Source organism: Molothrus aeneus, chromosome 31 (genome assembly GCF_037042795.1).
Source record: "Molothrus aeneus isolate 106 chromosome 31, BPBGC_Maene_1.0, whole genome shotgun sequence".
Taxonomy (NCBI): Eukaryota; Metazoa; Chordata; class Aves; order Passeriformes; family Icteridae; genus Molothrus; species Molothrus aeneus.
The window spans coordinates 168,523-179,927 of record NC_089676.1 but is presented as its reverse complement, the minus strand read 5'-3'; the positions used below and the strand labels follow the sequence as shown (position 1 = coordinate 179,927).

General features: G+C 53.3%; 1 protein-coding gene across 1 annotated transcript; it reads left to right on the top strand.

Moving 5' to 3' along the window:
- The first annotated feature begins 439 nt into the window (after nucleotides 1-439).
- On the top strand, nucleotides 440-11,151 carry GOLPH3L (golgi phosphoprotein 3 like). The gene is made up of 5 exons (XM_066568130.1): nucleotides 440-532; nucleotides 1,423-1,605; nucleotides 6,458-6,589; nucleotides 7,784-7,898; nucleotides 9,625-11,151. Exons 2-5 carry the CDS (start codon nucleotides 1,429-1,431, stop codon nucleotides 10,050-10,052), a joined length of 852 nt encoding a protein of 283 aa, XP_066424227.1. The 5' UTR covers nucleotides 440-532; nucleotides 1,423-1,428; the 3' UTR covers nucleotides 10,053-11,151.
- The last annotated feature ends 254 nt before the right edge of the window (nucleotides 11,152-11,405 follow it).

Sequence of the window (11,405 nt, the reverse complement as noted above, 5' to 3'; positions counted from 1 at the left end):
GACGGGACTGGAGCGGAGAAGGGACACGGGTCAGGACATGGAATGGGACAGGAAACGGGACTGGAGCGGGAACGGGATTGGGATGGGACACGGGACAGGACTAGAGCAGGGATGTGACAAGGGACAGGACACAAAATGGGACACAGGACGGGACACGGAATGGTACATAGGAGGGGACACAGAATGGGACACAGGAGGGGACACGGGACAGGACACGGAATGGGACACAGGACGGAACTGGAGCGGGGATGGGACACGGAATGGGACACGGGACGGGACAAGAACTGAACCGGGACCGCGACAGGACACGCGGGCGGGGGCGGAGCCACCCCTTGACTGGCAGGAGGAAGTCCCGCCCCTCGACCCAGCCCGGCCGCACTCATTGGCTGCTCTGACCCGCACGGGCTCCCATTGGTCGGAGCCGCGGCGTGGGCGGGACCAGCGGAGGCCAGGAAGCGGCGGCGGCCCCGCGGTGGCTTTTCCTGCCCGCGGCCCCGGAACCCAGCGGGGCGGGCGGACCCGCCGGGCTGCGGTGAGGCCGGGCAGCGGGCGGGGGGCTTCGGCAGCCCCCACCCTCGTGGGTGGGGGGCGGATCTTCACCAGCGGGGCGCTGCGGCCGCGGGCGGGATGGAGCGGGGCTGGGCCGGGGGCTGGGATGGAGCCGGGCCGGGGTCGTGAGGGGTGGGACGGAGCCCGGGGGGTGAGGCAGGGCCGGGCAGGGGCCGTGAGGGGTGGGACGGAGCCCGGGGGGTGAGGCAGAGCCGGACCGGGGTTGGGAGCCCGGTGGGACAGGGGCGGTGGGACGGGGCCGTCCCCGGACGCTGCCGGGAGTGCGGGACCCGCCCTCAGGGGCTCGGGGGCTCCGCTGCTCCTCCCCTCAGAACCTGGGCTGTGACCGGCTCAGCGATGAGGGGGGACGGGGATCCCCGACAACCCCGGCAATGGGGAGCTGGGAATCCGGGGGGGAAGGGACGAGAGAGCCCCGTGGGCTGGGGGTTTGGGTCTGGGGGAGCTGGAAATCTTGGGGTAGGAGCGTCCCTTGGTCTGGGTGAGCGGGTTTGGGTCTGGGGTCTGGGAATGGTTGTTTGGGTCTGAGGGAAGGGATTTGGGTCTGGGGGAACTGGAAATCCTGAGGTAGAAGGGACCAGCACCTCTTAGTCTGGGAATGGGGGTTTGGATCTGGGGGAGCTGGAAATCCTGGGGTAGGAGTGTGCCTTGGTCTGGGGGAGGGGGTTTGGGGGTCTGGGTCTGGGGGAGGGGTTTGGGTCTGGGGGAGCTGGAAATCCTGGGGTAGAAGGGACAAGCACCTCTTAGTCCAGGAATGGGGGTTTGGGTCTGGGAATGGGGGTTTGGGTGGGAGGGAGGGGCTCTGGGGAGGGGTTTCTGGGGCTCTGGGGTCTCAGCCCCGTGCCCTCCGTGCAGCCGGAGATGACGACGCTGACGCACCGGGGCCGGCGGGCCGAGGGCCGGGGCTCCGAGAAGAAGGGGGAGGGTGAGGAGGAGGCTGCGGACCGGGAGCTGAACGAGGACGAGCCCGATGACTCCAAAGACATCCGCCTGACCCTCATGGAGGAGGTGCTGCTCCTGGGGCTGAAGGACAAGGAGGTGAGGCTGGTGGGGCTCGAGGCACGTGGGCAGTGCTGTGGTCAAGCTGGGCTCAAGGCTCTCAGGGAGCAGCAGAAGGGATTGGATGGGTTCTTCTCAGTGTTCTCCCTTAGCACTGCTTGGAATCACACAATCGTGGGATGGGTCAGGTTCACAGAATTCACAGAATCACTGGGTTGGAAGAGACCTTAAAGATCATGGAGTCCAACCCAGCCCCAACACCTCAACTGAGGCACGAGTGTTGGAAGGGACTGGAAAGCTCATCAAGTTCCAAACCCCCGCCATGGGCAGGAACACCTTCCACCATCCCAGCCTGCTCCAAGCCCTGTCCAGCCTGGCCTCGGACACTTCCAGAGATGGGCCAGCTGCTCTGGGCTCCCTGTGCCAGGAGATGGCAACCTGAGCTGTGCCTGTGGCTGATAAGTGCTGTCCCAGCAGCTCTGCCTTGGGGATAGTGGCAGGAGGTGTGGGTGTACAAAACAAAGAGGGGTTTTTCTTTCCAGGGCTGAAGCCATGGGTAGATGGAGGCTCAGCTGGTTTATCAAAGGGTCAACATCCTTTCATCCTTCTCTGCAGCTCCAAAGCAGCAGCTGGCACACAGGGACACCATGAGCACTGCTCTGCTCTTTAAAAATCCATGGGGGAAAGAGCAGAGGGAAGAGGCAGAGGGCAGCAGAGTCAGCTGGGCTGGGAGCTGGGAGCAGGCACAGGCTGAGTCTGGAGCCACAGTGGCCAGGGAACAGGAGCTGCATCTCTGCTGCCTCCCTGGGCCAGGCAGGGCTGGGGATGGGCAGCTCTGGCTGGGAATGGCACTGGGGGAGCTCCTCCTGTGTGCCTGTCACCCTGGGGGAAGGGGATCCTGGTCTAACAGAATGGGTTTGTGCTTATCAGCTGCTAGGAACTCGTTTGTCAGCTCTGCCTGGAAGGGGAGGATTCCTGGTGTGGGGTTCTCTGAGCTGTCTGTGCTGTCCCTGTGCCTTGTTTTCACCCCTGCATCAGCTTGGGCAAATCTTTGGCTGGGAGGGTGATGAGGTCCTGGCACGGGTTAGTCCATGGCTGCCCCATCCTGGGAGTGGCTTGGAGCAGCCTGGTGTGCTGGAACCTGTCCCTGCCATGAAGGGAATGGGATCAGTTGATCTTTAAGGTCTCTTCCAACCCAAACCAGTCCACAGTTCTAAAATCTGCTATTCCTGACGAGTGGATGGGGAATTGCAGACCAGGGGAAGCCAACCAGGTGGCCAAGGTGCTTTTTGGGGTGGCAGTGGCAGAGCAGAAGCTTCTAGAGAGGCTTTCCAGCTCCAGGAGCCCACTTTGGTCAAGATTGAACTCAATGATCCTGGAGATCTTTTGCAGCTGTAACTATTCCATGATTCCTGTGTGATCCTGTCTCCCACCCTGAGGAGCTGGGGTGGATGTCCTCCTCCTCTTCCTCCCTCAGGGGTAGAGTTAAACCTTTGTGAGGTGCCAGAACCTTCTTTGCAGCAGGGCTCTGCAGTTGTGGGCTGGTCCCAGCTGGTGCTGAGCTGTGCCACGGATCCAGCCCAGGCTGTGACAGTGACAAGGGCTGGGGCTGTCCTGTTTCAGAGCCCCAGATAAGATCTAGGAGCCAACTGGGAAGTGGCAGGAGCTCAGGGCTGTAAAGGGAACACAATGCAAATAATCCTGGAGCAAATATTTGAGAGCAGCCTGGGAGTGGGGTGCCATGGGCTGCTTTTCTCCTGGGCTGTGTTTGGTGTTCTTGGTTAATGAATGCATCCTGGGAATGGCCCTTCAGCCACCAGGAACCTGGGAGAGCACAACAAACAGGGGAAAAAACCTTGTCACACTTTTCTTTTTTGTTTGTTTTTATTCCATCCTGTCCTTCCACATTCCTGTAGCTCACAACCAGAGGCAGCAGCAGCAGCCTGGCCTTGAGCTGGGCTCTGTTTTCACAGCTCAGGTGTTCACTCATGCTTTGATGACTGGGGAAAAACAAGATGATTTTTGCCAAATTCAATGAGCTCACGGTGTAATTTCATTATTTAAAGTACCAGTCTGTCCATGTAGGAGGACCTGGCTGCAAACCAGCCTGGCTTTTATAACCAGTCTGATTCCAGAAGCTGGAAATAACCCAGGAGCTTTGGAATTTCAAATTTCCTAGGGGTAACGTGCCCTTGAGGCCAGGAAATTGAAACCTTTGCTAATCTTCACACCCTTTCCTGGAGAACTTGTTTGTAAAAGCCAGGAGCAAAATCCAGGAAAGGAAACCAGGAGGGCAGGGATGAAAGGTTGCTTTGTGTTCCTGCACAAGGAAGTGGAGAAAGCAAATAAAAAAATCTTCATTTCTTTTATGGTTCCCTGTGCAGGGCAAGCCCAGTGACCACACGTCCTGCTCAAACAGAGCCACAGGGGATGGGAATTCACCCCTGGGGAGGGAAAACCTTCCCTGGGGAGGGCTGGGGCTTCCCAGCCTGTTTGCCTTGGGAAGGGATTCACTTTTTCTGCAGGCTCCTGGTGGCAGGAGACTGGGGAAAGGAGCTCCTTTCAGGTCCTTCCCTCCTTGTTTTCCATCCAGAGAAAGAGCAGAAAGGGAGGAAAGAAAGCAGCAGAAAGAGCAGCAGGAGGGGAGGGGAAAAGGGCAGAAAAGGAGGGGAAAAGCAGCAGAAAAGGAGGGAAAAAAGAGCGGAAAGGGAAAAAAGCAAGCAGCAGAAAGGGAGGAAAAAAGAGCAGAAAGAGCAGCAAAAGGGGAGGGAAAAAAGGGCAGAAAAGGAGGGAAAAAAGAGCAGAAAGGGAAAAAAGCAAGCAGCAGAAAGGGAGGAAAAAAGAGCAAAAAGGGCAGCAGAAAGAGAGGGGAAAAAGAGCAGAAAGGGCAGCAGAAAGGGAGGCAAGAAAGCAGTAGAAAGGGAGGGAAAAAAGCAGAAAAAGGAGCAGAAAAGGAGGGGAAAAGAGCAAAAAGAGCAGCAAAAGGGAAGGGAAAAAAAGCAGAACCGGAGGGAAAAAAAGAGCAGAAATGGAGGAAAGAAAGCAAGCAGCAGAAAGGGAGGAACAAAGCCAAAAGGGCAGCAGAAAGGGAGGAAAAAAGAGCAGAAATGGAGGAAAGAAAGCAAGCAGCAGAAAGGGAGGAACAAAGCCAAAAGGGCAGCAGAAAGGGAGGGAAAAAGAGCAGAAAGGTGGAAATTGCCACCAGGAACCCATTGCAGGTGTGTTGGGGTCTCCCTGCAAACCAGCCCTGGGTGGCTGTGATCCCACTGGGGTCACCCTTCCCTTGGGCACCCTCAGGTGCCTGTCCAGCCCCCCAGGCTCTCCCTGAGCCCTGGCTTGCCTGAAATCCTGGAACAGAAGGAAACAATGGGGCTTTGTTCTCATCAGGGAAGGGAAGGGAAGGGAAGGGAAGGGAAGGGAAGGGAAGGGAAGGGAAGGGAAGGGAAGGGAAGGGAAGGGAAGGGAAGGGAAGGGAAGGGAAGGGTCACCTGGGCTGCCCCATTGCTCCAAAGCAGAGCCCCAGCTCTCTTGGAAAGCATCACTCGAGTGTTGTTGGAGCTCAGGAAACAGCAAATTCCCTCCCTGCAAATTCCCTCCCTGCCCTTCCCTGGGCTTTCTTGTCCAGTTTTGTTTTTTTTTTTCTCCCTGGCTGCAATTGCAGCCCAGAACTGTCCTGTGCATTCTGGAACTTGGAATTCTCTTCCTTTTTGCTGCTCCTTTTTATGATCAGGCAGGAGCAGGGAAATCTGGGAGGGTTTGGAGAGACAGGAGCAGGGAAATGTGGAAATCTGGGAATGTTTGGAGAGACAGGAGCAGAGAAATGTGGGAATCTGGGAAGCTTTAGAGACAGAACAGGGAAATGTGGAAATCTGGGAAGGTTTAGGGAAAGGAGCAGAGAAATATGGAAATCTGGGAAGCTTTGGAGAGACAGGAGCAGGGAAATCTGGGAAGGTTTAGGGAAATGTGGGAATCTGGGAAGGTTTAGAGAAAGGAGCAGGGAAATGTGGGAAGGTTTAGAGAAAGGAGCAGGGAAATGTGGGAATCTGGGAAGCTTTGGAGAGAAAGGAGCAGGGAAATGTGGAAATCTGGGAATGTTTGGAGAGACAGGAGCAGAGAAATGTGGGAAGGTTTAGAGAGACAGGAGCAGGGAACTGTGGAAATCTGGGAAGGCTTAGAGAAAGGAGCAGGGAAATGTGGAAATCTGGGAAGGTTTAGAGAAAGGAGCAGGGAAATGTGGGAAGGTTTAGAGAAAGGAACTGTGGGAATCTGGGGAGCTTTGGGGAGAAAGGAGCAGGGAAATGTGGAAATCTGGGAAGGTTTAGAGAAAGGAGGAGGGAAATGTGGGAAGGTTTAGAGAAGGGAACTGTGGGAATCTGGGAAGCTTTAGAGAAAGGAGCAGGGAAATGTGGGAAGGTTTAGAGAAAGGAACTGTGGGAACCTGGGGAGCTTTGGGGAGAAAGGAGCAGGGAAATGTGGGAAGGTTTAGAGAAAGGAGCAGGGAAATGTGGGAATCTGGGGAGCTTTGGGGAGAAAGGAGCAGGGAAATGTGGGAAGGTTTAGAGAAAGGAGCAGGGAAATGTGGGAATCTGGGGAGCTTTGGGGAGAAAGGAGCAGGGAAATGTGGGGAGGTTTAGAGAAAGGAGCAGGGAAATGTGGGAATCTGGGGAGCTTTGGGGAGAAAGGAGCAGGGAAATGTGGGAAGGTTTAGAGAAGGGAACTGTGGGAATCTGGGGAGCTTTGGGGAGAAAGGAGCAGGGAAATGTGGGAAGGTTTAGAGAAGGGAACTGTGGGAACCTGGGGAGCTTTGGGGGGACTCCTGGGCTGGATCCCAGCAGTCCAGCAGGGACCAGAAGCAGCAGAGAGGACAAATTCCCTGCCGTGTTCTCGCCAGGGCTACACCTCCTTCTGGAACGACTGCATCTCCTCGGGGCTGCGGGGCGGGATCCTGATCGAGCTGGCGCTGCGCGGCCGCATCCGCCTGGAGCCGCTGGCCCTGAGGAAGAAGAGGCTGCTGGAGAGGAAGGTCAGGCTGCTGCAGGGCAGGGGCGGGGCTCTGCCCTCCCCATCCTGCCTGGGGGATGTGAGAAAAACGTGTTCAGTCTCTTGTGCAAATGGAGAAATAATAACATAGAAATCTTAAATAAAATTTATAACAATAATAAATAAATAAATAAATAAATAAATAAATAAATAACAATAATTATAAATTATAATAAATAATAAAAAATATAAATCAATAAATAATGATATAAAATTTTAAATGAATAGATAATAAAATAAAGTAAATAATATAAACAAATAAGAAAGAAATTAATAAAATAAAGGAAGTAATATAAATAAAAATCGAAAATAAAATAAGTAAATGTGAATAAAATAAATAATAAAAATGAAAATAAATAGTAATAAAATAAACAATTAAAATTTACAGAAATAAATAATAAAAAAGAAAATAGCTATTAAAATTAAAATAAATAATAATAAAATTTAAAAATGAAATTTAAATTAATAAATAATAAAATGTAAAAATAATTTAATAATGAATTTATAATTAATTTAATTTTATAAAGGACAATAGGAGATACATACCATAAAGCAGAAATAAAAACTGCATCTTTATAACAAAGTTACTTCAACATCACACGTGTAAAATCCATTTTAATATTTGCAAAAAGCCAATTTTATAGTATTATATAATTATAATATATCATTATATGTTATAATGTTATACTAATATAATATATAATATAATATATTAATATTAATATAGACTATTATATAGCAATACTATAAACCCCAATATTATAATATGATATAATTATAATTTTATATTATTACACACTATAATATTATATTAATGTTAATATAATGTATAGATATAGTATATAAATAAATTATAATAGTATATAATAATAGAATATTATATTATATATAGTGATTATCCAGTATCATAATATAATTTTGATAGAATATTATATTATTATATAATTACAATATTATATAAGATTGATATAAAATGACAATATTATGATATATTAATAGATTACATTAATATATAACTCTAATAGCATACTATTATATAACATTTATACAGAATTACAAAATTATGGTATTATATAATAATATTGTAACATTATTATATCATTATAATAGTTTCATATTCTAGAATAATGACACAGATTTACAATATGCAAATATTCTAGAATATTGCTCCTCCCAGGTGCTGCTGAAGTCAGATGCTCCCACTGGGGATGTGCTGCTGGATGAGACCCTCAGGCACATCAAGGCCACGGAGACAGCAGAGACGGTGCAGACCTGGATAGAGCTGCTCACTGGTAGGGCCAGGTGGAAATTCCACCATCCCAGCTCCCTCCAGGGCTCTCCAAACATCCCTGAGACCCAGCCAAAGCCACCCAAATCCACCCAGGGTCACCCTCTGCATCCCTCTCTGCATCCAGAGCTCCAGGACCCAGACCCAGCCAAAGCCACCCAAATCCACCCAGGGTCACCCTCTGCATCCAGAGCTCCAGGACCCAGACCCAGCCAAAGCCACCCAAATCCATCCAGGGTCACCCTCTGCATCCAGAGCTCCAGGACCCAGCCCCAGCCAAAACCACCCAAATCCATCCAGGGTCACCCTCTGCATCCAGAGCTCCAGGACCCAGACCCAGCCAAAGCCACCAAAATCCATCAGGGATCACCCTCTGCATCCAGAGCTCCAGGATCTGGTGGTGAGGGAAACTCAAAACCAGCCTGGACTCTCCAAAACCCCTCTCCAGGGCTGTCCAAACATCCCTCAGACCCAGCCAAAGCCACCAAAATCCATCAGGGATCCCAGGTCCAGCATCACCTTCTGCATCCAGAGCTCCAGGATCTGGTGGTGAGGGAACCCCAAAAAGAGGAGAAAGCCCCAAAACTGCCATGGACCCTCAGATCCCTCTAGAACCCCTCTCCAGACCTGTCCAAACACCCTCTGCCTCCAGATCTCCAGGGTCTGGTGGTAAGGGAACTGCCATCCCTCAACCAAAGCCACCAAAATCCATCAGGGATCACCCTCTGCATCCAGAGCTCCAGGATGTGGTGGTGAGGGAAACCCAAAACCAGCCTGGACCCTCCAATCCCTCCAGAAACCTTCTCCAAAATCCCTCTCCAGGCCTGTCCACAATTCCCTGATTTCCCTTCCCAGATCACCCTGGGGGGGTATTTAGGTGTTCTGGTAGAATTTGAAGGTTCTACTGGAGGATTCTGGGGGTCCCAGGTAGGATTTGGGGCTCCTAGGAAGCATTTTGGAGGATCTCAGATAAGATTTGGGGATCCTGGGGAGGATTTCCAGGTCCTCAATGGGATTTTGGTCTCCTGGGAAGCATTTTGCAGGATCCAAATGCTGAGGCCTCACCAAGCCTGAGGTGACCCATGGGTGGAAGAGGCTTTGGGAAGGGATTTGCCCTGGGGTCTCCTGGGATTTCTCTTCAAGCTCCACTGGGAGCTTTGCCAGGAGGATCTGAGTCTGGCCAAGGGATCAGAGCCAGGTGTCCATGCAGGACATCATGGAAGGATGGAAGAACGTTGGGATTGGGAAGTAAACCTTGACCAGAGTCTCCATGGTCTGGCTCTGGATCCCTGGAGATCCCTGGAGATCCCTGGAGATCCCTGGAGATGAGGAGAGCAGGAGAAGGCTGAATGTGGGGGCAGAGAAGGATTTTCTGGCTTGGGAGCTTGGTGGAAATCTTGGAACTCAGAGCTCCTGTGGCAGAGCCAGGTGTCCATGCAGGACATCATGGAAGGATGGAAGAACGTTGGGATTGGGAAGTAAACCTTGACCAGAGTCTCCCTGGCCTGGCTCTGGATCCCTGGAGATCCCTGGAGATCCCTGGAGATGAGGAGAGCAGGAGAAGGCTGAATGTGGGGGCAGAGAAGGATTTTCTGGCTTGGGAGCTTGGTGGAGATCTTGAACCTCAGAGCTCCTTTGGCAGAGCCAGGTGTCCATGCAGGACATCATAGAAGGGTGCAAGGACGTTGGGATTGGGAAGCAAAGCTTGAGCAGAGCCTCCTGTCCCTCAGGAGAGACCTGGAACCCCTTCAAGCTGCAGTACCAGCTGCGCAACGTGCGGGAGCGCCTGGCCAAGGCTCTGGTGGAGAAGGGCATCCTGACCACGGAGAAGCAGAACTTCCTCCTCTTCGACATGACCACCCACCCCGTGTGCAACGCCTCCGAGAAGCAGCGCCTGCTCAAGAGGCTCCAGGAGAGCGTCCTGGAGCGTTGGGTCAACGAGCCCCAGCGCATGGAGCGCAGGACCCTGGCCCTGCTGGTGCTGGCCCACGCCTCGGACGTGCTGGAGAACGTTTTCGCCAGCCTGGCCGACGACAAGTACGACGTGGCCATGAACAGGACCAAGGACCTGCTGGATATGGACCCTGAGGTGGAGGCTGCCAAGGGCAAGGGCATGGAGATGATCTGGGCCGTGCTGGCGGCCTTCAATAAGTCCTAAAACCTCTCCTTGGTGGGTCCCATCTTGGGGTTCCACCCTGGGGTCTCCCCATGGGGACTTGGAAGGTGCCAAAGGCAGGAACACAGAGATGATCTGGGCCATGCTGGTGGCCTTCAATAAGTCCTGAACCCCCCACACATGGGGTGGGAGAGATCATTGATGGGTCCCATCAAGGGGAACCCTCTCCCCCGAGAGGCCTGGACCTGGAAGGTCCCAAAGGCAGGAACACAGAGATGATCTGGGCCGTGCTGGTGGCCTTCAATAAGTCCTAAACACTCCTTACATTGGGTGGGGGAGACCCTTGATGGGTCCCATCCTGAGGTGCCAGCTGGGGTCCCACAGGGGTCTCCCCAGAGGAGCCTGGACCTGGAAGCTGCCAAGGGCAGGGCCATGGAGATGATCTGGGCCATGCTGGCAGCCTTCAATAAGTCCTAAACCCCGCCCCACATGGGGTGGGGGAGATCATTGATGGGTCCCATCAAGGGGACTGCACACCCCACATGGGGTCCTATCAAGGGGACCCCTCTCCCCAGAGGAACCTGGAGCTGGAGCCAAAGGCAGAGGCACAGAGATGATCTGGGCCACGCTGGTGGCCTTCAATAAGTCCTAAACACTCCTCCCATGGGGTGGGAGAGATCATTGATGGGTCCCATCAGGGGGAACCCTCTCCCCACGGGGACCTGGAGTTGGGGCACTGGGTGGGCTCAGCCTGGGGAGGGACCAGGGGATTTTTGCTTTTCCCCTCCCCAAGTAGGGCTGGGAGGTGGGAACCCCCCACCACAGCCCCATGGTGCCTCCAGGGAGAGGTGGCAGCAGCTCTTCACTCCTTGCCCTTGGGCATTTCCTTCTGAGGCCAGTGCAGAGGCTCCCGCCTGGCAGCTCTGGGGGTGCTCCTGAGGAGCTCACACCCTCCTGGGGTGAGATTTGGGGGTGTTGGGCACCCAAAGCCCCCCCGGGCTGTGCCCCCATGGTTCAGCTGCTCTTTCTAGTAAGAAAAACCAAGTGAAACTGTGATTATTTTTGTTCACAACCCCCTTCCTTCCTTCCTCCCCCACTTTATTCTCCTGTAGTTCACTTAAAACTGAAATATTTCTCTGCAGCCCGGGCTGTGTCCGTGTTTCAGTGGGTGCAGCTGCCAGCGTTGGCATTTCCAGGGGCACCGGCGGTGGCCGGGAGGGGCGCGATGTCCCCCGGGGGACATGAGCTGCGGGTGGTCTCAGTTGATGGGTGCGGGTGAGCTCCCTCCTCCCCCAGGCCCGTTTCCCTTCCCGGGGGCGCTTTCGGGGCTTTTACGTGTCCCCACTTCCCCCGGTCCCCCGCGGTGTCCCCGCATCCTCCCGGCCCTGGTCTCGA